Genomic DNA, 24,494 nt, shown 5'->3' on the forward strand with positions numbered 1-24,494 from the left:
AATGGACAATGACCCCAAGCATACTTCCAAAGTCGTGGCAAAATGGCTGAAGGACAACAAAGTCAAGGTATTGAAGTGGCCATCACAAAGCTCTGACCTCAATCCTATAGAAAATTTGTGGGCAAGGAGGCCTACAAACTGACTCAGTTACACCAGCTCTGTCAGGAGGAATGAGCCAAAATTCATTGAACTTATTGTGGGAAGCTAAAGTTAAGTTAAACAATTTAATGGCAATGCTACCAAATACTAATTGAGTGTATGTAAACTTCTGACCCACTGGGAATGTGATGAAAGAAATAAAAGCTGAAATAAATCATTCTCTCCACTATCATTCTGACATAACACATTCTTAAAATAAAGTGGTCATCGTAACTGACCTAAGACAGGGAATTTTGACTAGGATTAAAATGTCAGGAATTGTGAAAAACTGAGTTTAAATGTATTTGGCTAAGGTGTATGTAAACTTCTGACTTCAACTGTATATTTGGCCTTGTCTTTTAGGTTATTGTCCTGCTAAAAGGCAATGGTGCAAAGTACTTAAGTGAAAATATAAAAAAATATTTTAAAGTATTATTTAAGTTGTTTTTTGGTTATCTGTACTTTTCTTTACTATTTAGATTTTTGACAACTTTTACTTCACTACATTCCTAAAGATTTTTTTTTTTACTTTTTACTCCATACATTTTCCCTGACACCCAAAAGTACTCGTTACATTTCCAAAGCTTAAGCAGGACAGGAAAATTGTCAAATTCACACACTTATCAAGAGAACATCCCTGGTCATCCCGACTGCCTCTTATCTGGCAGATTCACTAAACAGAAATGCTTTGTTTGTAAATTATGTTGGAGTGTGCCCCTGGCTATGCGTAATATACTGCTCAAAAAAATAAAGGGAACACTTAAACAACACATCCTAGATCTGAATTAAAGAAATAATCTTATTAAATACTTTTTTCTTTACATAGTTGAATGTGCTGACAACAAAATCACACAAAAATAATCAATGGAAATCCAATTTATCAACCCATGGAGGTCTGGATTTGGAGTCACACTCAAAGTTAAAGTGGAAAACCACACTACAGACTGATCCAACTTTGATGTAATGTCCTTAAAACAAGTCAAAATGAGGCTCAGTAGTGTGTGTGGCCTCCACGTGCCTGTATGACCTCCCTACAATGCCTGGGCATGCTCCTGATGAGGTGGCGGATGGTCTCCTGAGGGATCTCCTCCCAGACCTGGTCTAAAGCATCCGCCAACTCCTGGACAGTCTGTGGTGCAACGTGGCGTTGGTGGATGGAGCGAGACATGATGTCCCAGATGTGCTCAATTGGATTCAGGTCTGGGGAACGGACGGGCCAGTCCATAGCATCAATGCCTTCCTCTTGCAGGAACTGCTGACACACTCCAGCCACATGAGGTCTAGCATTGTCTTGCATGAGGAGGAACCCAGGGCCAACCGCACCAGCATATGGTCTCACAAGGGGTCTGAGGATCTCATCTCGGTACCTAATGGCAGTCAGGCTACCTCTGGCGAGCACATGGAGGGCTGTGCGGCCCCGCAAAGAAATGCCACCCCACACCATGACTGACCCACCACGAAACCGGTCATGCTGGAGGATGTTGCAGGCAGCAGAACGTTCTCCACGGCGTCTCCAGACTCTGTCACGTCTGTCACATGTGCTCAGTGTGAACCTGCTTTCATCTGTGAAGAGCACAGGGCACCAGTGGCGAATTTGCCAATCTTGGTGTTCTCTGGCAAATGCCAAACGTCCTGCACGGTGTTGGGCTGTAAGCACAACCCCCACCTGTGGACGTCGGGCCCTCATACCACCCTCATGGAGTCTGTTTCTGACCGTTTGAGCAGACACATGCACATTTGTGGCCTGCTGGAGGTCATTTTGCAGGGCTCTGGCAGTGCTTCTCCTGCTCCTCCTTGCACAAAGGCGGAGGTAGCGGTCCTGCTGCTGGGTTGTTGCCCTCCTACGGCCTCCTCCACGTCTCCTGATGTACTGGCCTGTCTCCTGGTAGCGCCTCCATGCTCTGGACACTACGCTGACAGACACAGCAAACCTTCTTGCCACAGCTCGCATTGATGTGCCATCCTGGATGAGCTGCACTACCTGAGCCACTTGTGTGGGTTGTAGACTCCGTCTCATGCTACCACTAGAGTGAAAGCACCGCCAGCATTCAAAAGTGACCAAAACATCAGCCAGGAAGCATAGGAACTGAGAAGTGGTCTGTGGTCCCCACCTGCAGAACCACTCCTTTATTGGGGGTGTCTTGCTAATTGCCTATAATTTCCACCTGTTGTCTATTCCATTTGCACAACAGCATGTGAAATGTATTGTCAATCAGTGTTGCTTCCTAAGTGGACAGTTTGATTTCACAGAAGTGTGATTGACTTGGAGTTACATTGTGTTGTTTAAGTGTTCCCTTTATTTTTTTGAGCAGTGTATAATGAATGTGAAATTATTATATTATACTTTTACATTTACTTTTAATACTTAAGTATATGATTTAAAACCAAATACTTTTACTCATGTAGTATTTTACTGGGTGACTTTCACTTGAGTAATTTTCTATTAAGGTATCTTTACTTTTACTCAAGAATGACAATCAGGTACTTTTTCCTCCACTGCTAAAAGGTGAATTTTTCTCCCAGTGTCTTTTAGACTGAATCAGGATTTCCTCTAGGATTTGCCTGTACGTAGCTTTACTTATTGCAAACAGGATGCATGTTTTTGAATAAATGCCCTTATTTGCGAAGCATTGGAAAACGTCACTGGTCTTTGTGGTTGAATCAGTGTTTGAAAATCACTGCTCGACTGAGGGACCTTACAGATAATTGTATGTGTGGGGTACAGAGATGAGGTAGTCATTCAAAAATCGTGTTAAAACTATTAATGCACACAGAGTCCATGCAACTTATTATGTAACATGTGAAGCACATTTTTACTCCTGAACTAATTTAGGCTTGCCATAACAAAGGGGTTGAATACTTATTGACTTAAGACATTTGGCTTTTCATTTTTAATACATTTGTGAAAATTTCAAAAACATAATTCCACTTTGACATTATGGGATATTGTGTGTAAACCAGTGACACAAAATCTTAATGTAATCCATTTTAAATTCAGGTTGTAATACCACAAAATGTGGAAAAGGTCAAGGGGCGTGAATACCTTCTGAAGTCGCAGTAATTCAGTTAGGTGCACCACTCCCCCAGGATAGAACATACAGAGAATTCCTTCAGTATAAAAACATTATAGTCAGGGTTTGGGTCAACTCCATTTCAATTCAGTTCTGAAATTAATGGAAGACAAACTGTTGAATTGTACAATCCTCATAGAAAACGTTCAGCACTCTGAATTTATGAATTGGATATCAAGTAACCCATTACATTCTACATCTGGAATTAAGTATTGAATAAATAAATAAAATATATTACAAATAAAAAAGGATTATGTCATGTCAGAGGCTTAAAATTATTTATTTGGTATCAGGATAAGGCATCAAAAAGTGGATATCTGGACTGCAATGAAGTTTTGTGTAGCTGTACATCAGTATTGTTTTTATCAGAATGGATCAAGAGCGCTGCCCTGTGGTAGGATATAAAAATATATACTTTCATAATATTGAGAGAGAAACATGAATATGAATATAAATGAGACCTCAAGCCTAAACCCAAACTGTAAGGAGTGAAGATTTTGATGTTGCATATAAGGAAAATGTTTTGATTGTAAGATAGTCAACTTGGAGACGTCACTGAAAGAGAAACCATCTCCCTCTAATGAAGTTCTGCTTTCTAGGTTCTGGTCATTGTCCTTTTGATTTGTTGACAACAGGATCTAAAAAACACAGAATTTGAATGGGAAGTATTAATTGTATTCGGTAGGTAATCCCTCTTACTTTAAGATTAAAAACATACGGTACCTTTTGGGAAAAGCAATTCGGTCCGTCGCGTGTGTCCATTTCGGCAGAGTTGTTTTTCCTCCTGCACACTGTTCAACACACACACTTCAGTTTTAATAGTATTTTAATAGTGTATTGATAGAGAAACAAAATAATTATCATTTGAAATAAGTTCAATAATATAATAACAATACAGTTGTGCATTGACAAATAACAATTACGTTAGATACATTTGGCTTACAGGTCATATATGTCTGAGTTTGAGAGGTCCTGCCAGTCTCTCCAGACGAAGTAGGCTGTGCAACCTTTCTCCTTACAGGGGGTGTGGACATGTTGGGATAGACCAGGCCACTGTCTAGACAGCAACACTAGCTTTGTCATCACCGATAGGAAGAGATCCCAAGAACGTCGGAACTCTTCAGGAAAAAGATAAATATGCTGATGTCAATGAGATGAAATTGTTTACAACACATTAGTGACTACTTTTAAATGTTTTTCCTCATTAGGACTAAATATTTTGTTTTCATAGCATAACTATATAGTTAGAGCTCAAATGTCATCTGCCCTTGAAAACCAACTTCTCTTTTTGAAAACGGTCTATGGCATCGATATGAGTCAGAAACATTTATTCTAGTTTCCAAATTGACTACAAAGTGTAAATCGGATCATTTTGGTTATGAAGTCTCATCCAAAATGGAATTTGGTTAGTGACTGCGACATGACTTACTGTACTTGAGGGTTTTGTTTGTATTACAATTATGTGAACAATTCATGTCCTATTTTGCCTATTAACACATTGTGGTGCAGTGTTTTCTGTGAGAAGACTGGGCGAGTTCGTTTTCCATGGCTCGGTGCCCCAGGCGGGTGAAGACCTCTACTTAGGAGGACCAATGGAATGGTAAAAATAGAGCAAACTCCGTGCACCTGGGGCACCGGGTCACATGAAACGAACTTGGGAAAAAGCTATTCTAGTAAAAATGGGTTTCCATAAAGTTGTTCAACAATTTTGAGCAGTTCAGAATATGGATTACATCCAACTAGCTTCTACTTGGGCTGTTTACCGTCAAACCTGAGACTGGAATCTTGTTGGTAAATTGCTACGTTTTGTTTATAGCTAGCTAGATGTCATTATTTGATTGGCTATGCCACTATGATACTTTGATGTAACTAGCTAAATACATAGCCTCTCCCTAATGTGTAATGTGAGGCAGATTTGCGGTACACATGAAGACAAGTTTGATTCCTGCTAGGTAACGTTAGCTCATAATCAAGCAAACCTAACGACATGTGTGATACATGTTGCCAGCTTACTTACAATAATAATTAAACTCGTAGATCAACTGTATTATTCCAGGGGTTCTATCAATGTAACTGTTTGCATTATTTCTAATCCCCCTTATTTTATTAAATGTTTTCTTCATTATTTATTTTCTCTAACCCTACCATCCCTCCTCTGATTGGAGTAAACAAATGGACAACAATACTTCTACTGCTACTTACAGCTATTTCCGCTCACAAATACGGTACATGTATTTCAATTATACGTACTGTACATTGAGTGTACACATCATTAGGAACACCTGCTCTTTCCATGACATAGACTGACAAGGTGAAAGCTATGATCCCTTATTGATGTCACTTGTTAAATCCACTTCAATCAGTGTAGATGGAGAGGAGACAACTGAGCCATGTATTTGTGTGTGTGTGTGTGTGTGTGTGTGTGTGTGTGTGTGTGTGTGTGTGTCGTTCATAGGGTGAATGGGCAAGACAAAAGATTTAAGTGTCTTTGAACGGGGTATGGTAATAGGTGCCAGGCATATTGGTTTGAATTTGTCAAGAACTGCAATGCTGCTGGGTTTTTCACACTCAACAGTTTCCCATGTGTATCAGGAATTGTCCACCACCCAAAGGACACCCATCCAATTTGGCACAACTGTGGGAAGCATTGGTGTCAACATGGGCCAGCATCCCTGTGGAACGCTTTCGACACCTTGTAGAGTCCATGCCCCGACGAATTGAGGCTGTTCTGAGGGCAAAAGGGGGTGCAACTCAATATTATGAAGGCATTCCTAATACCTAATTTCCTCTTTCTGCAAGTGTTGGATTTTCACCCACAGCGGCCAATCCACCATTCATTCTGAGCTTAACTCCAACCTGCTGATGTCCACAGATTAAGCCATCTTTCCCAGTATAATGCCATTTGGATTTTAACTCCAACCCTCCGATATTCACAGATTAACCCATCTTTCCCAGTATAATGCCATTTTTCTTTTTGCAATACATCCCCCTTTTACTGTGATGTCTTATGAGGGTCCTGAACCTCCCTATTTGTAACACTTCTACCAATGTTGCCCTAAAAATAAATACTTTACCCAAGAGTATAATGATATTTCCCATTGATTGGTTGTGTTTTTTCAGATCTCCTGGCAATACAGATTTCAGGTCCATCTGAACTCTGATATTATGACATAACAACCATTCCTGGACCTGACTCCAAAAGCGAGCCACCGATGGACAGTACCAGAAAAAGATGCTGTATTGATTCTGTTTATGGCAAGTATTCTATATACCATAATCATTTAAATTGAAACTAATGGATTGATGTGTCAATTGTTGTTTTATATATCAGTTTATAATGCCAAGGTATTGGGACATCAAAGACCTGTTCCCAACTGACTTGAATTTTATATGTCAATCTGTCAAACCTTTTGACTAAGTGAGACTAATACATTTTTCAATTCATACTAATAATTTTAAGCCATTATTTGATTTTAATGGGTGGCAGACAGACTAATTGATTAATTTCTTCTTAAAGTCATTGTCTCTCCCAATTTTACGGCAAAACTTCAGACTTTTATGAGTTGGTTATAATTTTGTATTGCGCATACAACTCCATACACTGTTCTTAGTTGCTTGTATGACAATTTTACCGTACTTCATAAATATTATACTCTTCTTGTACAATTTTCCTAAGAAACACTTGTTTTTTTCTCTATCAGTACATTGGAGATTAGCCATATTAATTGCCTTTAATATTAGATCGATCTTTTCAGGAGGATGACATTTAAATTGTAGCCAATGACTTCATTTAAAAAGGAGGATCCATTGTCAATCCAAAATGTGAGGGTTTTAATCTGCAAAAAAGGCAGAGCCCACTCTTAAACATAGGATGGGCATCTCTTAGTAGCTTGTTGGAAGACCAGTTTGGATTTAGGTACAATTTCGGTACAATGGAGGCTTAAAGAGAGAGGTTTAATTGCCTTAATATTGAATAGTTTTAACCCTCCAAACTCATGTTCGTTATATAAATAATCTTGTTTAACTTTATCTGGTTTGCCATTCCAAATAAAGTTAAATATTTTTTCTTGCATGATTTGAAAAAGGATTCTCCTGGAGTTGGTAGAGCCATGAATAAATATGTAAACTGCGAAATCACTAAATAATTAATCAGGGTAATCTACCTGTAAATGGATAGGTGTTTCGCTCGCCACGGTTTCAAGATTCTATTTATTTAGCTAAGCTTTCTATCAAAGTTAATAGTTATAAGATCTGTCAACTTTTCCAGGACATGTACACCAAGCACATTGACTTCACCATTCAACTATTAAAACTGACTAGCTACTGTAAGATCCCTGCTAAATAATCAAACTAGCTATCATTTGAGGGCGTGTTTCCTACATGTGTATTTTCTAGGGACAAAATTATGATAAAAGATCAACAGATAAGGAGGCAATGATCAGACACCAGTCCCGTTTCAGAATAATGGAGGAAATAACCACCATTGATAATGTAATTAGTACTGTGTGTGTTTGTGTCTTGTATGTTGTAAGGTTCCCCTTATCCAATGGACTACTCCTGGGCCTGGGTTAGTAATGTCCACCAGTTAGTGCCATGCTGGGACATGTCCCTTGTGAATTAGCTGTGAATCAAAATCTCTGATTGGCTGTGTTCAACCGTGTGTTTACTGTTGGCTTCCATGATCATATGGTGACAGTCTTTCACTCTCTCCCTCTCTTTCTCTGTAATAGGAGCTGGGTCAGATCTGTAAGTCAGGCTCCTCCATGACCAGTATCTGTGACGAGAGGGGCCTGGATCTGATCTACTTGCACTGTTAACACCATACAGGAAGACAAACTATATATACACAAGAGTATGTGGACACCCCTTCAAATTAGTGGGATTAGCTATTTCAGTCACACTATTTCAGTCACACAGGTGTATATAAAATCGAGCACACCGCCATGCAATCTCCATAGAGAAACATTGGCCTTACTGAAGAGCTCATTGACTTTCAATGTGGCACTGTGATAGGATGCCACCTTTCCAACAAGTCAGTTTGTCAAATATCTGTCCTGCAAGAGCTTCCCCGGTCAACTGTAAGTGCCGTTATTATGAAGTGGAAACGTCTAAGAGCAACAACGAAGTTGCGAAGTGGTAGGCCACACAAACTCACAGAACGGGACTGCCGAGTGCTGAAGGGCGTAGCGCGTAAAAATCATATGTCCTTGGTTGCAACACTCACTACCGAGTTCCAAACTGCCTCTAGTAGCAACGTCAGCACAAGAACTGTTCATCGGGAGCTTCATGAAATGGGTTTCCATGGCCGAGGAGCCACACACAAGCCTAAGATCCCCATGCGCAACGCCAAGCGTCAGCTGGAGTGGTGTAAGGCCTGCCGCCATTGGACTCTGGAGCAGTGTAAACGCGTTCTCTGGAGTGATGAATCACGCTTCACCATCTGGCAGTCTGACAGATTAATCTGGGTTTGGCGTATACCAGGAGAACGCTACCTGCCTCAATGCATAGTGCCAACTGTAACGTTTGGTGGAGGAGGAATAATAGTCTGGGTCTGTTTTTCATGGTTTGGACTAGGCCCCTTAGTTCCAGTGAAGGGAAATCTTAACGCTACAGCATACAATGGTATTTTAGACGATTCTGTGCTTCCAACTTCGTGGCAACAGTTTGGGGAAGGCCCTTTCCTGTTTCAGCATGACAATACCCCCGATGGGGTTCAGGTCCATACAGAAATGGTTTGTCGAGATCGGTGTGGAAGAACTTGACTGGCCTGCACAGACCCCTGACCTGAAGCCCATCGAACACCTTTGGGATGAATTGGAACGCCGAATGCGAGCCAGGCCTAATTGCTCAACATGAGTGCCTGACCTCACTAATGCTCTTATGGCATTTCTGTCCACATACTTTTGGTCATGCAGTGTATGACAACTGACATGTTTGGCAAGGTAGCTCCAGCTCCACCAAACAAAATGTTGATAGGTACAGTATCTGCAAATCATTTTATAACATTTTTGACATGTGTTTTTGTGGATTTTTTTGTTGTTATTCTGTCTCTCACTGTTCATATAAACCTACCATTAAAATTATAGACTGATCATTTCTTTGTAAGTGGGCAAACGTACAAAATCAGCAGGGGATCAAATACTTTTTTCCCCCACTGTACATGGTACTGTTACACTTCAACATTATCAAACACTTTCTTTAGAATATCGACATAAGTTCAGCAATTGCATTCTTCTCATATTACTCTGTAGGCTACTCAGTATCCGAAGAGTGCTATCCTTCCGCATCTCACATCTGCTTGTAGTTATTTAACTCTGCCTGCTGGACCCATGAGGCAAACTCTGACATATCCAGAATGGAGTGTCATGCACTCCACCCCTCCTGCCACCTGACTAGCAGGGTTGGGTAGGTTACTTTCTAAATGTAATCCGTTAGTTACTAGTTACCTGTCCAAAATTGTAATCAGCAACGTAACTTTTGGATTACCCAAATCGGATTACATTCAGTTACTTTTAGATTACTTTCATATTAAGAGGCATTAGTAGAAGACAAAAATGTGTGTTACCAATTGAACGACTTGCAGGATAAATCAATGTTAAAGTTTACATAGCTGGCCATATATGGACATTACATTTTACTTTATGGGTTGGTTATGTAGGCTTCTTCTAACCCATCACTTTCTACTACATATAATAATATGATAAAGTTATAAGTTAGAATTTGGTTTTTAATGTAAAGATAAATCCGAATTCCAGTCATTTCAATACATGTTACACCCCTTGATCTTCAAGAATAGGACTTTGAAATATGGAAGTATAGATTAGCCATTGTTTTACCTGAGCCTAACCCAACAACTACAGACGTATTAGCCAGCCCTACTCTGTTGTTTATGATTTTGTTGTCATGGAGGACTGATTGGGCTCATTGATTCGAGTTCAAAAATAAATGCTGCACTCATGGAATGGCATGCTTGAGCACTACTGAAAAGTGCCATTTACAAGTACATGTGAAAAATGAATGCCATATGCCGCATTTACTATAGGCCTATTGTTTGGTTTACCTTTTTGTTGGTGACACTTTGATATCTTGATAATATGCAGCTGTTTAAAGGGCAAGTTCACAGATGAAACAATAACAAAATGGTGCCCCGCCTCTGTTTTGGTAAAAAGCTGAGGGATGGGCCTGGAGAAATGTAACCACTCTCAGATTAATAGACTGTGGATGAAATTATATCAACATTTATATTTTAACCATGTTGGGGCTATACAGTGTTTGTTCACATTTACAATGTTTACAAACATTGGAGAAAAACAAGCTTATATTTTGGGTTCTCATGGAGTGTGACAGTTGAACTAAGCTCAAAAGTTAAGGAATCAAATTATTATATACATAATTAATTTATAAGTCCCAAAAATGGATGTAGCAACGACAGATTGCCCCTTTAAGTCTATCAAAAGAGTGCGAGTTTGAGCATGTGTTCATTAGGCTTATGGATATATTTTTTTATCAGCATGAATTAGATTGAGTAATAAAAGCCCCACTTTTATTCCATAGGCTGGGATCCACACTACAGTATTCAGCTGTTGCAAGAGCTTATTTTTCACTGGCTGTCCACTGGTTTCAAAAACAATGATTGATAGGCAGCTTAAACCTCTTGAATTCAACCATTATTGGGTTCAAATATACATTTAGATTTGTGAACAGCCATCCACAACAACCACAGTCCGTAAGGCGCAAATACCTAAATGAGAGAGCAGCAGTGTGATTCACATCGACGCTAATAATAAGTGATATCCGTATCGCCATAGACTACACCACTGCTGTCGTCCTTACCTCCAAGCATTTATTCAAATTGGATAATCTTTGGATGCCGACAGCAGTCGCACCATTGGAAGACATAGCATGGATTGTAGCCTACAAAAGCCTATTCCTGCTCTTTTCCCGCGATTGATCAAACACATTTGGGGTCATCATAATGGTCTCTGACCTGTGGTCAGACTCGCTCAGGTGGAACAAACTTAAACTTGCACCTTTTTTCAATGCTGATTTGAATGTCATTGAGAAAACAGAGAAGTGTCAAAGATTTGGTTTCGCAAACATCCTTTCTGAATTCAAAAGTAATCCTCGAAGTAATCACCTAGTTTTTCAAAAGTATCTGTAATCTGATTACAATATTTTTGCTAGTAACGTAATGGATTACAGTTACCGTTATTATTATTTTTAATCCTTTACATGTAATCCGTTACTGCTCAACCCTGCCGACTGCACATGTCCATAACTTGTAATACATTACATAAATGGAAGGGTCTTCATCACTCCCTGGAGACTTGAAGACAGAACCTCACCCAGAGAGTTGTGCATGTTAGTGTGTTAGACAGCCAAATCATTACATTTTGGGAATAGACCATAGAAATGCCATTCTAGTTCTGGTTACACTGCTGAAGTTGTACTCTAAACACAACGGATTTTGATTTGTTAGGTAAAGTGTAGGCAAACTGTATTTATAAGAACATCCATATGATTTTTACATAGAAAATATTTGGTCTTTAACACAAACACATCCATCGATTTTTGTTGATGTACTGCATGTACACTCAAGCTGGGTGATGTTTGTGCAATGTCCACATGTAGCCAACACCTGTAGGGATATTAGTTCTGGGATTTGTCTCACGGGAAATACCTAACAGTGGACATAAGAGATGAGGCAGTTATAGAATATTGTGTTGTAGGACAGCTGAACTGACTGAAGACCGGGGGCATTCAACTCGCAGTAGTTGATATCGGTTCCATTGTAACATGTATTTACATGATGTGATGAAACGTTGAAATTAAGTTGCAAGCTTCTTTCGTAGCAAGGCGTTGTAGAGCAGGTGTCTTATGAAACACATACCAGACACTGGCACTTGCCATAACTGATTTGACAGAGAAATATCAGCTAGATCGGATAGCCAGCTGCAGCTATCACCAAGCAATGCTAGGTAGCTGCCCTCAGCTTTTTTTATTTTACCTTTATTTAACTTGGCAAGTCAGAACAAATTCTTATTTACAATGACAGCCTACCCCGGCCAGACCCGGACGACGCTGGGCCAATTATGCTCCGCTCTATGGGACTCCCAATCACGGCCAGATGTGATACAGCCTGGATTTGAACCAGGGACTGTAGTGACACCTCTTGCACTGAAATGCAGTGCCTCAGACCGCTGTGTCACTCTGGAGCCCAGACCAGCTTGGGTAAACACAAGGTCAGCGCAGGCTTTAACCTACACATAGAACCGAATTAGCTGACTATCTTGAGATGGCGAGTCAGTCGGGAGGGGAGAAGTCCTCAACTTCAAAACTTTGTTCGCTCCATAGCAAAGCTAGCTTAGCTTACCTCGCTGTACTCACTACTGCACTTGTTTATTGTGATTGAATGGCAAAGACACACCCAAAGCACACTCACATCAAACCACGCCCCAAGACAAGTCTTATTTGCCTTCAGCCATTTCTTAATATGCATGGATTAAAAACAAGGCCAAATCAGGAAGCGCAGTCGCCCTTCATGTTTTGAATGTTTGAAGACGTCTTCAAAGTGTTGCATAAGACGGTTTGGGAAAGTTTTCTGAACACCAAGTATGGGACATTATTTAAACTAAAAGTGATCAGCTGGTCCTTACGAGCACTTTTCTTACTATGCAGACTGTTTGAATTTACCCCATATTCTCATTAATTTGCCTCTCCAGATGAAATAGAGGAATAGCATACTGTACCGCTGGTCTCAGGTCTCTTGCAGCGAATCTGTATGTGTTGATCTCCATCTTCATTGTCTCCATCTTTATTGTTCTCTCTCATCAGCACCAGTTTGTCTCCAGAGCTGAGCAGGCAGTGGTCCTTCCCTATCCAGTGAGTCGGGTACAGGGAGCACGTCTTGATGACCAGCCTGAAATACAAATAAATGTCGTAAATAACCACATATTTTATCTATAAAACCATATAAACTGCACATAAATATTTATTTAGGATCATTTGTGAATATTAAAGTGAAACATCAGGGCAATGAAATGGTAGACTAGATTCCAATGCTACCTGTGGAAAAAGCCATGAGGGATCTCAGGTAGAAAGTAAACACAGACATTTATATCGTCCAGCTTGTCTTCTCCCCACATCTTCACTACCATTTGATTGTCCTGCAGGTAGCTGGGGAAGAGACATGCTCCGTCCAGATCACCCCTGGCCAAGTTGGATGACTTCCACTGCTTCTCCCCGGGTTTGAACTCCGGGGCCGCCGGGTTCAGGGGACTACCCACCTTAGCTGGGAGACAGACCTCAAAGTGCTGCAGGAGGCTAAGTAGCGTCCCCTCCTTAGTCTTACTCCCCACCACCTCCTCCACCAGATCTTCCTCGTCCAGCCGCAGCCGCCTCAGTTCTCTGCGTACCAGGATCCGTGTGGCCGCGTTGTGCAGGGTACCCTTCTCCTTGAAGTCATTCACCCACATGCTCCGGTGCACCAACAGGTTGCCCTCTTGCCGCAGCTCGTCTCTGGGGATAGCCTCCATCTGCTTGACCAGGTCGTGTCTCACGATGGTCTGGGTTAGGGGAAAGGAGAGACGTTGGTAATAGGAGTACGGTGTCCATATTAGGACAGCAGTCAGAGTGACTCTGACACAACTTTCATGGACATATGATGTTGTCCTGATATGGACACCGTACTGGAGAAGACTTTAAATAGAACACCGTAATTCAAATAGATTACAGCATGTTCTCTTCGCTACTTAATTGTGCCACCTACAGTGCCTTGCAAAAGTATTCACCCCTCTTGGCATTTTTCCTATTTTGTTGCATTACAACCTGTCATTTAAATGGATTTTTATTTGGATTTCATGTAATGGACATCCACAAAATAGTCCAAATTGGTTAAGTAAATGAAAAAAATTACTTGTTTCAAAAGATTCTAGAAAATTCAATACGGAAAAGTGGTGCATGCATATGAATTCACCCCTTTTGCTATGAAGCCCCTAAATAAGATCTGGTGCAACCAATTACCTTCAGAAGTCACATAGTTAGTTAAATAAAGTCCACCTGTGTGCAATCTAAGTGTCACATGATCTCAGTATACATACACCTGTTCTGAAAGGCCCCAGAGTCTGCAACACCACCAAGCAAGCGGCACCATGAAGACCAAGGAAATCGCCAAACAGGTCAGGGACAAAGTTGTGGAGAAGTACAGATCAGGGTTGGGTTATAAAAAAATATCAGAAAAACTTTGAACATCCCACAGAGCACCATTAAATCCATTATTAAAAAATGGAAAGAACATGGCACCACTCTGGTCAGATGAGACTAAAATGTAGCTTTTCGGTCATCAAGAAAAACGCTATGTATGGAATGATAGATGGCTCTAAATACAGGGAAATTCTTGAGGGAAACTTGTTTCAGTCTTCCAGAGATTTGAGACTGGGACGGTTCACCTTACAGCAGGACAATGACCCTACGCATATTGCTAAAGCAACACTCGAGGCGTTTAAGGGGAAACATTTAAATGTCTTGGAATGGCCTAGTCAAAGCCCAGACCTCAATACAATTGAGAATCTGTGGTATGACAAAGATTGCTGTACACCAGCGGAACCCATCCAACTTGAAGGAGCTGGAGCAGTTTTGTCTTGGAGAATGGGCAAAAATCCCAGTGGCTAGATGTGCCAAGCTTATAGAGACACCCCAAGAGACTTGCAGTTGTAATTGCTGCAAAAAGTGGTTCTACAAAGTATTGACTTTGGGGGGATGAATAGTTATGCATGCTTATTTCTTGTTTGTTTCACAATAAAAAAGATCTTTCCTCTTCAAAGTGGTAGGCATGTTGTGTAAATCAAATGATACAAAAATCCATTTGAATTTCAGGTTGTAATACAACAAAATCGGAAAAATGCCAAGGGGGGTGAATACTTTCGCATACTGCTGTACTCAAAGCACACTTAACCTGTTCCTGGAGAGCTACAGGGACAGGAAATACCAGGTCTTGCTCTAGCCCAGCACAAAAGTACCTGATTCAACTAATTGAGAGTATACATTTTTCAAATACTGGGCAAAAAGCCTCCATACCCCTGTAGCTCTCCTGGACCAGGTATCATTGATCACTAATTCAGAGGTTTTACTTCCGTCGCCCTCTGGTCTCACCTTGAAGAGTGAGATGAGAAAAGATGGCTGAACGAACACCCTATCCTTCAGAGCAGGGATCTCCTCGTACCACACGATGATGCCGATACGATGGAGGTAGCGTAGGATGGAGTGGATGTTCTCCTCACCCAACTCAAGGTGCAGAATGAGGTCACTCAGAAGGTCATCAAAAGAAACTATTCCTGGTGGTGAGGAAAAGAGACGTCTGATTAGAGTAATGTGACCGTGTTATAATTCGGTACATACCTCATTGTGTCGATATTAGGACAAGCACAGTTTGACTGTCCTAACATGCACATGTCAGTATTGATAATCTAATTATTAAAAATGCAATTAACAGGGTTGAAGTTGATTTCATTTCAATTCAGTAATTTGAGAAAGTTAATTATAAAATTACAATTCAAAAGCTGTTAACTTTCAATAAGGATTTTTTTTTTTTACTTGAAAAAACTTACCGTGTTGAGGTATTTGGTTTTGTTCCACCAGGTCATAAATGGCTAACTCAACGTCTTTGTAGCTTTTGGGCAGGGTCCTTTCAGCACATGGGAATGTATCCTTTGTTAAGATATGCCTCACAATTTGCTCCTTGAGCTTGACAATGTCCTCATGCATAGTGCAGTCAATAGGTACAAGTTCCAGGACCTGCAAACACATTAGAAACCAATGAATATACTTGCAGATCAAATGTTAGGTCATTTCAAAGAGCAAACACTCATTACAAAACTCAAATTAGGACACAATACCTGTAAATGATACTCCAGAAGCCGGTCAAGTTCGCACATCTGTTTAGAAAACAGAGAGGGGTCTGTATTGCCCTTCAGGTTCTTCTGCTGTAGTTGTAAAACCTCCTTCCTTTCTTTGAGCATGACTCGAACATTCTCCTCGATGTGTCTCTTCTTCTCCATCACCTCATCTTGGTCTTGACACTGGTCACAATGAGTTCCCACCAGTAAGACCACAGAGGCAGGGACACGAAGCTGGATGTTATTGATCCAGAAACACACCTTCTCTTTGTAAGACTGGGGGTCTTCCATGTTGTAGCTGAGACATTACAAAGACACATTTTGACATGTAAGGCAAGGTCATGCCCAAGTCAGTAAAACCAACAAACTATATTCATCAATATACTGTACTATCAATAAAACATTATCAAATGATCTTCGAAACTATCTGTTGATGAAAATATTAGAAGACTAAAAGACTCTGTTAAATGACAAATGTCAGTTTCCCACAAATTAACACGTTGTGCACAGTGATCTCCATCAACTGACATGTTTACCTGGCCAAATCAACAGCGAGGATAACGAGGGCTCTGGGGGTGATGAAGACGTGATGCGTCAGGTAGTATTCTTCCTGCCCTGCGAAGTCCCAGAATAGGAACCGGATCCCCTCCATATCCATCTCACTGATCTCTATCCCCTCCGTTCTGTCCTCCTCATCTACACTCACAGCCACCCCCTGCTTCAGGCTACGACACAGCGTGGACTTTCCAGCCATGGAGGAACCCAGGAACATGGTCTTGACTGTCCAGGCTGTGGTGTGCGTGTCAGGGCCTTCCTCCTCCATCATGGCGAAGTAGCTCTGAATGTCCCTCACTCCTCCGTCACACACCTCCTCTGGGGGGGTACTCAGCGGGTTCCCTGTGGCCTTGAACAGGGTCAGCTCCGAGTTCCCCTTCTGGAACAGCTGGGCTGGAAGTTCAGTCAGGCTATTCCGTTCTACGAACAGCTCCTTGAGTTTAGGTAGCCCCACCAGTGCCTGGAGGTCCTTCAGGCAGTTATTGGACAGGTTGAGGTAGCTGAGGCTGTGGCATTGACTCAGGTCCACCGGGAGTTTGGCCAGACGGTTGGTGCTGAGCTTGAGGAACTGTAGCTTCCCCAGATGAGGGAAGACGCCTTCAGGGATGACCTTGATGTTGTTCTGGTTCATGTAGAGCCGCTCCAGAAGTTTCAAAGATCTGATCTCTTGGGGAAAGTCCACCAGCTCGTTCTTGGAGATGTTGAGCTCTCTCAGGTTTACCAGGTTCGAGAGCCAATTGAGCTGTCTCAGTTTGTTCCTCTGGAGGTCCAACCTTCTGACCTCGGAAGCATGCTCCAGGAGAATCTGAGGGACGGACTTCAGTTTTCCACCAGACAGGACCCAATCTTTCTTACTCTGCCCAGTACCTAAAATGACATACATGTTAGGGAGACCTTGCCAAGAAAGCATCTCTTTCACACTGTTAAAGCAGTATATATATTCAGGACAGACAATGAAATGTTGTTATACCGAGGAGTGGCACTTAATACACTTTTCTAATCTGTAATCTATCCACAATAAAAACAGATTATGTCTGGCCACAACAGCATCAACATCTATGAAGTCTCCTATCAACAGTAGTTACAAGACTGAATTAACGTGTGAGGTTTCCACACAAACAAATAAGGCGTAAATGTATGACTCATTGATTTATAAAACATTAGGAACACCTTCCTAATATTGAGTTGCGCCCCATTTTGCCCTCAGAACAGCCTCAATTCGTTGGGGCATGGACTCTACAAGGTGTTGAAAACGTTCCACAGGGATGCTGGCCCATGTTGACTCCAATGCTTCCACAGTTGTTTCAAGTTGGATGGACGTCCTTTGGCTGGTGGAGAATTCTTTATACACACAGGAAACTGTTGAGCGTGAAAACCCAGCAGCATTGTAGTTACTGACACACTCAAACCGGTGGGTCTGGCACCTTCTACCATAAAAGTTAAAAGGCACTTAAATCATTTGTTTTGCCAAATCACCCTCTGAATGGCATAGCACAATCCATGTTTCAATTGCCTTAAGGTTTAAAAATCTTTCTTTAACCTGTCTCCTCCGCTTCATCTACACTGAGTGAAGGTTTCACCTACACTGATTGAAGGTTTCACATGGATTCACCTGGTCAGTTTATATCATGGAAAGAGCAGGTGTTCCTAATGTTTTGTACACTCAGTGTATGACTCATCAGTTCACTCCAGTTCACTCAGTTGTCATTACCAGTAACTACGATTGTTTCCTTTACAATCATTTATGACTGGGTTAAAGTCAGCCTTATATTCCTGAATGTGACTCTCATATGTATTATTTAATCTATTTACCTTTGTATTACGCAATCCTTCATTTGATAATAGTTGTCAGTTATACAATAAACTGAATTTCACAACGGCAAAAGAGAAAGTAACGAGACGAAAGCAAAGCGAGTAGTCTGTCTTTCATATTTCCATTTAAAATCCGCAATACTCTCTCTCATCAATGAGTTACATAGGCAGTGATATAATTATTATCTATTATCTAATGCTAGTTTATTATGAAGAGCTTCATGGTACTTGCCATTAGGTCGAGACATGTTGCCAGACAGTATTTGTGGTGCGTTGTCTCACCCACTTCCACAACCGGTATGCCAGGAGCTCTACACACAGGCAAGTTCACCACTCTTCTTACTTCCTGGTTGTCTCTAATAGGCGGGTCCAAACAATTCACGTCTCATCCCATTCATACAAGATTACTGCTCCTTTTAATAAAAGAAAAGTATAGACTCTGATGTACAAAACAGAATAGGTATTAAAAAAAGAATATAAGGGCTTACAAGATACACGTTTTAACTGTGTAAAGATTTTCAAAACATATACAAGTATTCTGATAATCTAAATAGTAAGATTGTACAGATGTTTTGAATCCATAAAGAACCAAGTGCGGTTCTGTGACAATCAATGGCAAGGAAAAAAAGTGCCACTATGCATTTAAAATAAAGTATAGACAATATATCTAATGAACATTCAATAACCTAGAAAGCTTTGGTTTCGATATCCTGTGTCATACTTTACTTTCGTTTACTGTAAAAGTCCCCTCAGTTTAGAGCTCGCCAGCTTGTAGTCCTAAAAACGTCTGGTTTATTCAGCCATTATGGGAAAAATGAATGGGGAAAGAATAGGATTTTGGGGTAAACTCCAAAAATAAGGTCTGAAGTTATCACAGGTTTAGGAGATCTTATACGTTTTGTTCTATGGGATAATATCAGTTAGTTAACATTACCTTTATGAATTATGCTTTATGTGAACACTTCAAAATCCACAAAAAGAGACGTTAGCTGATGAAGATTATGTCATAGAACAAAATGTATAAGATCTCCTAAGCCTGTGTTTACCACAGATCTTATTTTCGGCATTTATCCAAAAACCATACTAAAACGGAATGAATTTCCCTATAGGCTTTGTCCAACGAAGCATGACGGAGTTAGTGCCTAGAAAAAGACGTCATTACTTTTTATCTCTATTTGTTTCAGTAGCAACGCGCATGCCCAGCCCACCTGAAGATCTGTCTTTTTCAGCCATCTATTTTCTGCGTTTGAGTGGTGCAAAATCCACTTGTCACTTGATTGCTTTCATTTTACTCCTGTGACCCTTTCATACTCTTGCTTGTGCCTGTTATTTTTTCCTGTTAACATTAATACTCCGGAAATGTTTGTAATGACCTGTCGAACACACTCCTGTACTGGTTGAAATGGTCTCAATGGAACACATTGGGCGCGTTCGAGTGGATCAGTTTAAGTCAAGACGTTGACCAACGTTGGTCACCGCCTTTCAAAGTGTGGTGCATTATGGGTATACAATTGTCCAACTTGCAACTACATGTGGACTGCATGACCTTTACAACAACCAAATGATCACAGGTCATGAACTTTCGACTGCAGTCGACTGTAAATTTCTCCAGTTGCTCCTCACCAGCAACTGCAACTTGAAGTCGGAACCACAGCATTGTGAGACCTGTTTTTCTGGAAGTGAAAGGCACTACATGCTCATAAATATAGCCGTCTATCGTTGGTTATTATCAATGCATGTTTACTGTTTTGGGTGGATGACTATTTAGAACTTAAATACATATTTATCCTTACATCCTTACAATCTAATTACATAGGCCTACATGTCAGCAATATAGCAAATGTATTTATCTAGCTGTTACTGTAATGTTGTGTCCCATGTTATAGCCTACAATTTGTCTTGCCTGTAGTATTGCTGTCACCAAAACAAATTCACGTTTGTTGATTGTTTATTAAGTGTGAATAAAATTGAATATGTTGTAGGCTACACATGGGTTATTGTAGGGGATTTCTACACTGGCAATTGAAGAGGCTTAATCTGTGTCAGGGAAACCGGTCCTTAAACCCCCTAATCTATTGACACACCGGTGCGTCAATTTAAGTAACATAAATCCCCGTCAAAATCTGTCAGTTTAAGCTAGAGATGTGTTTTTTTTGCATGGGCTGCGTCTCAATCTGCCTGTCACCCTTCCGCATCTGCGGTGGAACGTGACAGAGCTACAGCTCTGTTTGTCAGACCTGGAGACATCCTGAAAATTGGCCTTCTCATGAAAAAGCATGTGTTTGTAGCATTCTAATGGTTACAAATGGTTACAAACTATTATGAACACTCTATAGAAAGAGGAGACTCTCACGAATATGATGGTGTTCTCCGTGTTGCTTTACGACCTACACAAACCCCACAGGACTCATCTGAATTCGGTAACGCTGGTGTGCCAACATTTGTCTGTAGCATCTGAACAGTTTGAGCTAAAACTACAGTAATGTGACCCCACTGTAGAAAGGGGAGACTTTCACGAACACGATTGTGTTCTCCGTTTTGCTTTACAAGTGTCCCGGGACTAGTCTAAAGCTAAAAAAATATATTTCTTAAGCTTTCTTATATCTCCTTGTCATGGATCCCCCGGTACTGCTGCTCATTCCATTCACCAGCTCTGGAGATCTACATCACTGGCTTTCTAGGTGTCACTGAGCTGGATTCCTTACCACCAACTCCGGACTGTCTTGTCTCATTACATACACCTGGTTCCCATTCCCCCTGATTAGTATGTTATATACAGTTGAAGTTGGAAGTTTACATACACCTTAGCCAAATACATTTAAACTCAGTTTCACAATTCCTGACATTCAATCCTAGTAAACATTCCCTGTCTTAGCTCAGTTAGGATCCCCACTTCATTTTAAGAATGGGAAATGTCAGAGTAATAGTAGAGAGAATGATTTATTTAACCTTTTATTTCTTTCATCACATTCCCAGTGGGTCAGACGTTTACATACACTCAATTAGTATTTGGTAGCATTGCATTTAAATTGTTTAACTTGGGTCAAACGTTTCGGGTAGCATTCCACAAGCTTCCCACAATAAGTTGGGTGAATTTTGGCCCATTCCTCCTGACAGAGCTGGTGTAACTGAGTCAGGATTGTAGGCCTCCTTGCTCGCACACACTTTTTCAGTTCTGCCCACAAATTGTCTATAGGATTGAGGTCAGGGCTTTGTGATGGCCACTCCAATGCCTTGACTTTGTTGTCCTTAAGCCATTTTGCCACGACTTTGGAAGTATGCTTGGGGTCATTGTCCATTTGGAAGACGCATTTGCAACCAAGCTTTTACTTCCTGACTGCTGTCTTAAGATGTTGCTTCAATATATCCACATAATTTTCCGTCCTCATGATGCCATCTATTTTGTGAAGTGCATCAGTCCCTCGTGCAGCAAAGCACCCCAACAACATGATGCTGCCACCCCCGTGCTTCACGGTTGGGATGGTGTTCTTCGGCTTGCAAGTCTCCCCTTTTTTCCTCCAAACATAACGATAGTCAGTATGGCAAAATAGTTCTATTTTTGTTTCATTAGACCAGAGGACATTTCTCCAAAAAGTACGATCTTTGTCCCCATGTGCAGTTGCAAACCGTAGTCTGGCTTTTTTATGGCGGTTTTGGAGCGGTGGCTTCTTCCTTGCTGAGCGGCCTTTCAGGTTGTGTGAATAGTTATGCATGCTCAAGTTTAGTTTTTTTTGTCTTATATCTTGTTTGTTTCACAATAAAAAATAATTTTCATATTCAAAGTGGAAAGTGGCATGTTGTGTAAATCAAATGATACAAACCCCCCAAAATCCATTTTAATTCCAGATTGTAAGGCATCAAAATAGGAAAAATGCCAAGGGGGGTGAATACTTTCGCATTCTACTGTAGTCCTAGGAGGCCTATTTGCGGAACACTGGGTTGTGTGCTCTGTCTGTACTGTCTGTTTCAAGGAATCTATTATGTTTGTTAGTGCTTCAACCTGTGCAGTTGTTGTGTGGTGGTATTTTTGCATTTATGGGACCTTTTCCTTAGCATTGGGATCTTTACCAGGCTCTTCCTCAAGCTGCACAGTGAAAACATTTGTAGGTTCATGGCCGGGTGTTGATCCTAGCCCACATTTTCTCTCGCTTTCATCATTGGTCATTTTCATTACATGCCTCAGTATTTCTTCATCACTTACTTGGTTGTCTGAGAGGAGATGTTTCAGCTCCCTGCGGACATCACCATGCCTGTGCCCTAGTCCTTGCTACACTGTGTGTTGGAATACACCTTGGACTGTCTCTGAGCTGTACTTTGTCAGCATTGGCTTGTTTAGACACGAACAAATTCTCAGTTTTAGCCCTTTAACTTGGTAAAGGAACTGTTGTGGCATCTCATGCTCATTCTGTTTGGTGCACACTAGCTCTTGGAACAGTTACATGTATGTGCAATATTTTTCCCCCAGATGAGAGTAGAGAAACCCCTTGAGCTCAGCTACTGTGATGTCATCCTTATTTATGAGCATGTCCTTGAAGTTCGCTGGCTTTCTTATCCTCAGTACACTTCTGATTATCTTTGGATCACTGAAGTTAACTTTGGTACCTTCTTCCATCTGCAAACATTGTTGTAGCTTATGTCTGACACATGGTCGCTTATTTGATCCCCCTGTATTTTTTATTCTCTGCGGTGTTAGGAGAGCTCTCTTAGGGAAACTGCTTTCTCATGTGTCTTGTGTGGTACAGATTCAGAATGACAGCTACTGTGTGGTGGATAACTATGTGGTGCTGTGTGCCGGGTCTCAACAGGCTGTAGTGTAGGAATGAGTTTACTTTGGAGGATTTTCTTACCTAGCTCCTCATGGCCTGAGAGTAACTGCTGGTACTCTGTTTTTAGTATGTCAGGGGCTGCATTAGCTGTGGTTACATTAGCTGCATCAGTGGATGGAGAGTGTGTTGTGTGACTCGACATCAACCTCGGTGCTAGCAGGTGGTGTAACAGTTACACAATGGGCCTGGATAAGAGGATCAATGGAATCTTTCAAAATGAACAATTTAACCATCCCCATATCCTCAGACTCAAGCAAAGACTTACTATACATAAAAGCATTGCTAAAATCAAAACAACCCTCCTCATTACACAACTTTAATGGATCTTTGTCTTGTACTTGACCTTAAAGAGTTCCTCAGCTGAGAGAACAAGCAGGAACTTCCTGATGTCCCACACCAGGCTCTACTCCTGTTGTCGACATGGCAACCTCTATCCCTCACGCAGGTACGCAGTCCCAGATTTCTGATTCATAGCCTCTGCTCTCGCTCTGATGTCCTGGAACACAGGCTCAGCTTCTCTTTGGTCCCGGTTGTCATAGATCACTAGATCAGCTCCCAACCAACAGGTGGCGCCGATCCTGGACGAGCCCCCAAAAATCTGTTACAAGTCCCAGGCATAGAACCACGTAAACAGATCATAGTTTGTGTTAAACAGGAGAAAACATACATTTTGGGTGCGTCACAGACTCACTATGAACAAATACTGCGTTTGGAAATGATGTCTGAGGGATGGAGTGTGCCAATGTCTGTCGGTAAATAAAAGAAAACAAGAAAATTGTACCGTCTGGTTTGTTTAATATAAGGAATTTGATGTATAGCATTTACTTTAACTTTTTATTTTTACTCAAGTATAACAATGTTGTACTTTTTCCACCACAGTACTTAAGTACATTTAAAACCAGATACGTTTAGACTTTTACTCAAGTAATATTTTACTAGGTGACTTTAACTTTTTTCTATTAAGGTATCTTTACTTTTACTCAAGCATAACAATTTAGTTATTTTTTCCCCCCCTCAGTGTCCGTTAGTTATGAACATTATTATATGCCAAAGTCAATATTGAACATCAAGCTAACTTCACCATAGCGCTTTGCTGATGAAAGGGACAAGTTGCCCACATGACTTTACTATATAAATGAAAAACATGATCAGTAAACAGCTGTGGACTTTTTAGGATAGTCACATCCCTAATGCCCTGT

At 40.9% G+C, this 24,494-nt stretch overlaps 1 protein-coding gene across 2 annotated transcripts; it reads right to left on the reverse strand.

Moving 5' to 3' along the window:
* Positions 1-3,470: 3,470 nt before the first annotated feature.
* si:ch211-210p4.6 (malignant fibrous histiocytoma-amplified sequence 1 homolog) lies at positions 3,471-19,839 on the reverse strand. Of its 2 annotated transcripts, XM_014174951.3 has the most exons (11): positions 19,678-19,839; positions 18,702-18,882; positions 16,639-17,524; positions 16,103-16,400; positions 15,815-16,001; positions 15,360-15,541; positions 13,275-13,774; positions 12,959-13,128; positions 4,153-4,327; positions 3,933-4,000; positions 3,471-3,847 (listed from the first exon to the last, which is right to left on the reverse strand). In XM_014174951.3, exons 2-11 carry the CDS (start codon positions 18,715-18,717, stop codon positions 3,816-3,818), a joined length of 2,514 nt encoding a protein of 837 aa, XP_014030426.2. In that variant the 5' UTR covers positions 18,718-18,882; positions 19,678-19,839; the 3' UTR covers positions 3,471-3,815. The 2 variants fall into 2 exon arrangements, with proteins under 2 accessions (XP_014030426.2, XP_045564239.1); XM_045708283.2 differs by lacking the exons at positions 18,702-18,882; positions 19,678-19,839 and adding an exon at positions 17,828-18,031.
* Between the last annotated feature and the right edge of the window lie 4,655 nt (positions 19,840-24,494).

This window comes from Salmo salar, chromosome 26 (assembly GCF_965601325.2).
Source record: "Salmo salar chromosome 26, fSalSal1, whole genome shotgun sequence".
In the NCBI taxonomy this organism is placed as follows: Eukaryota; Metazoa; Chordata; class Actinopteri; order Salmoniformes; family Salmonidae; genus Salmo; species Salmo salar.

Excerpts from the sequence above, each read along its gene's own strand:
- si:ch211-210p4.6 (XM_014174951.3), bottom strand. Across the intron at positions 15,542-15,814 it reads AAACCAAATACCTCAACACG|GAATAGTTTCTTTTGATGAC; the intron begins GTAAGTTTTTTC and ends CCTCACCACCAG. Across the intron at positions 4,328-12,958 it reads CAAGAGACCTGAGACCAGCG|AGTTCCGACGTTCTTGGGAT; the intron begins GTACAGTATGCT and ends TTTTTCCTGAAG.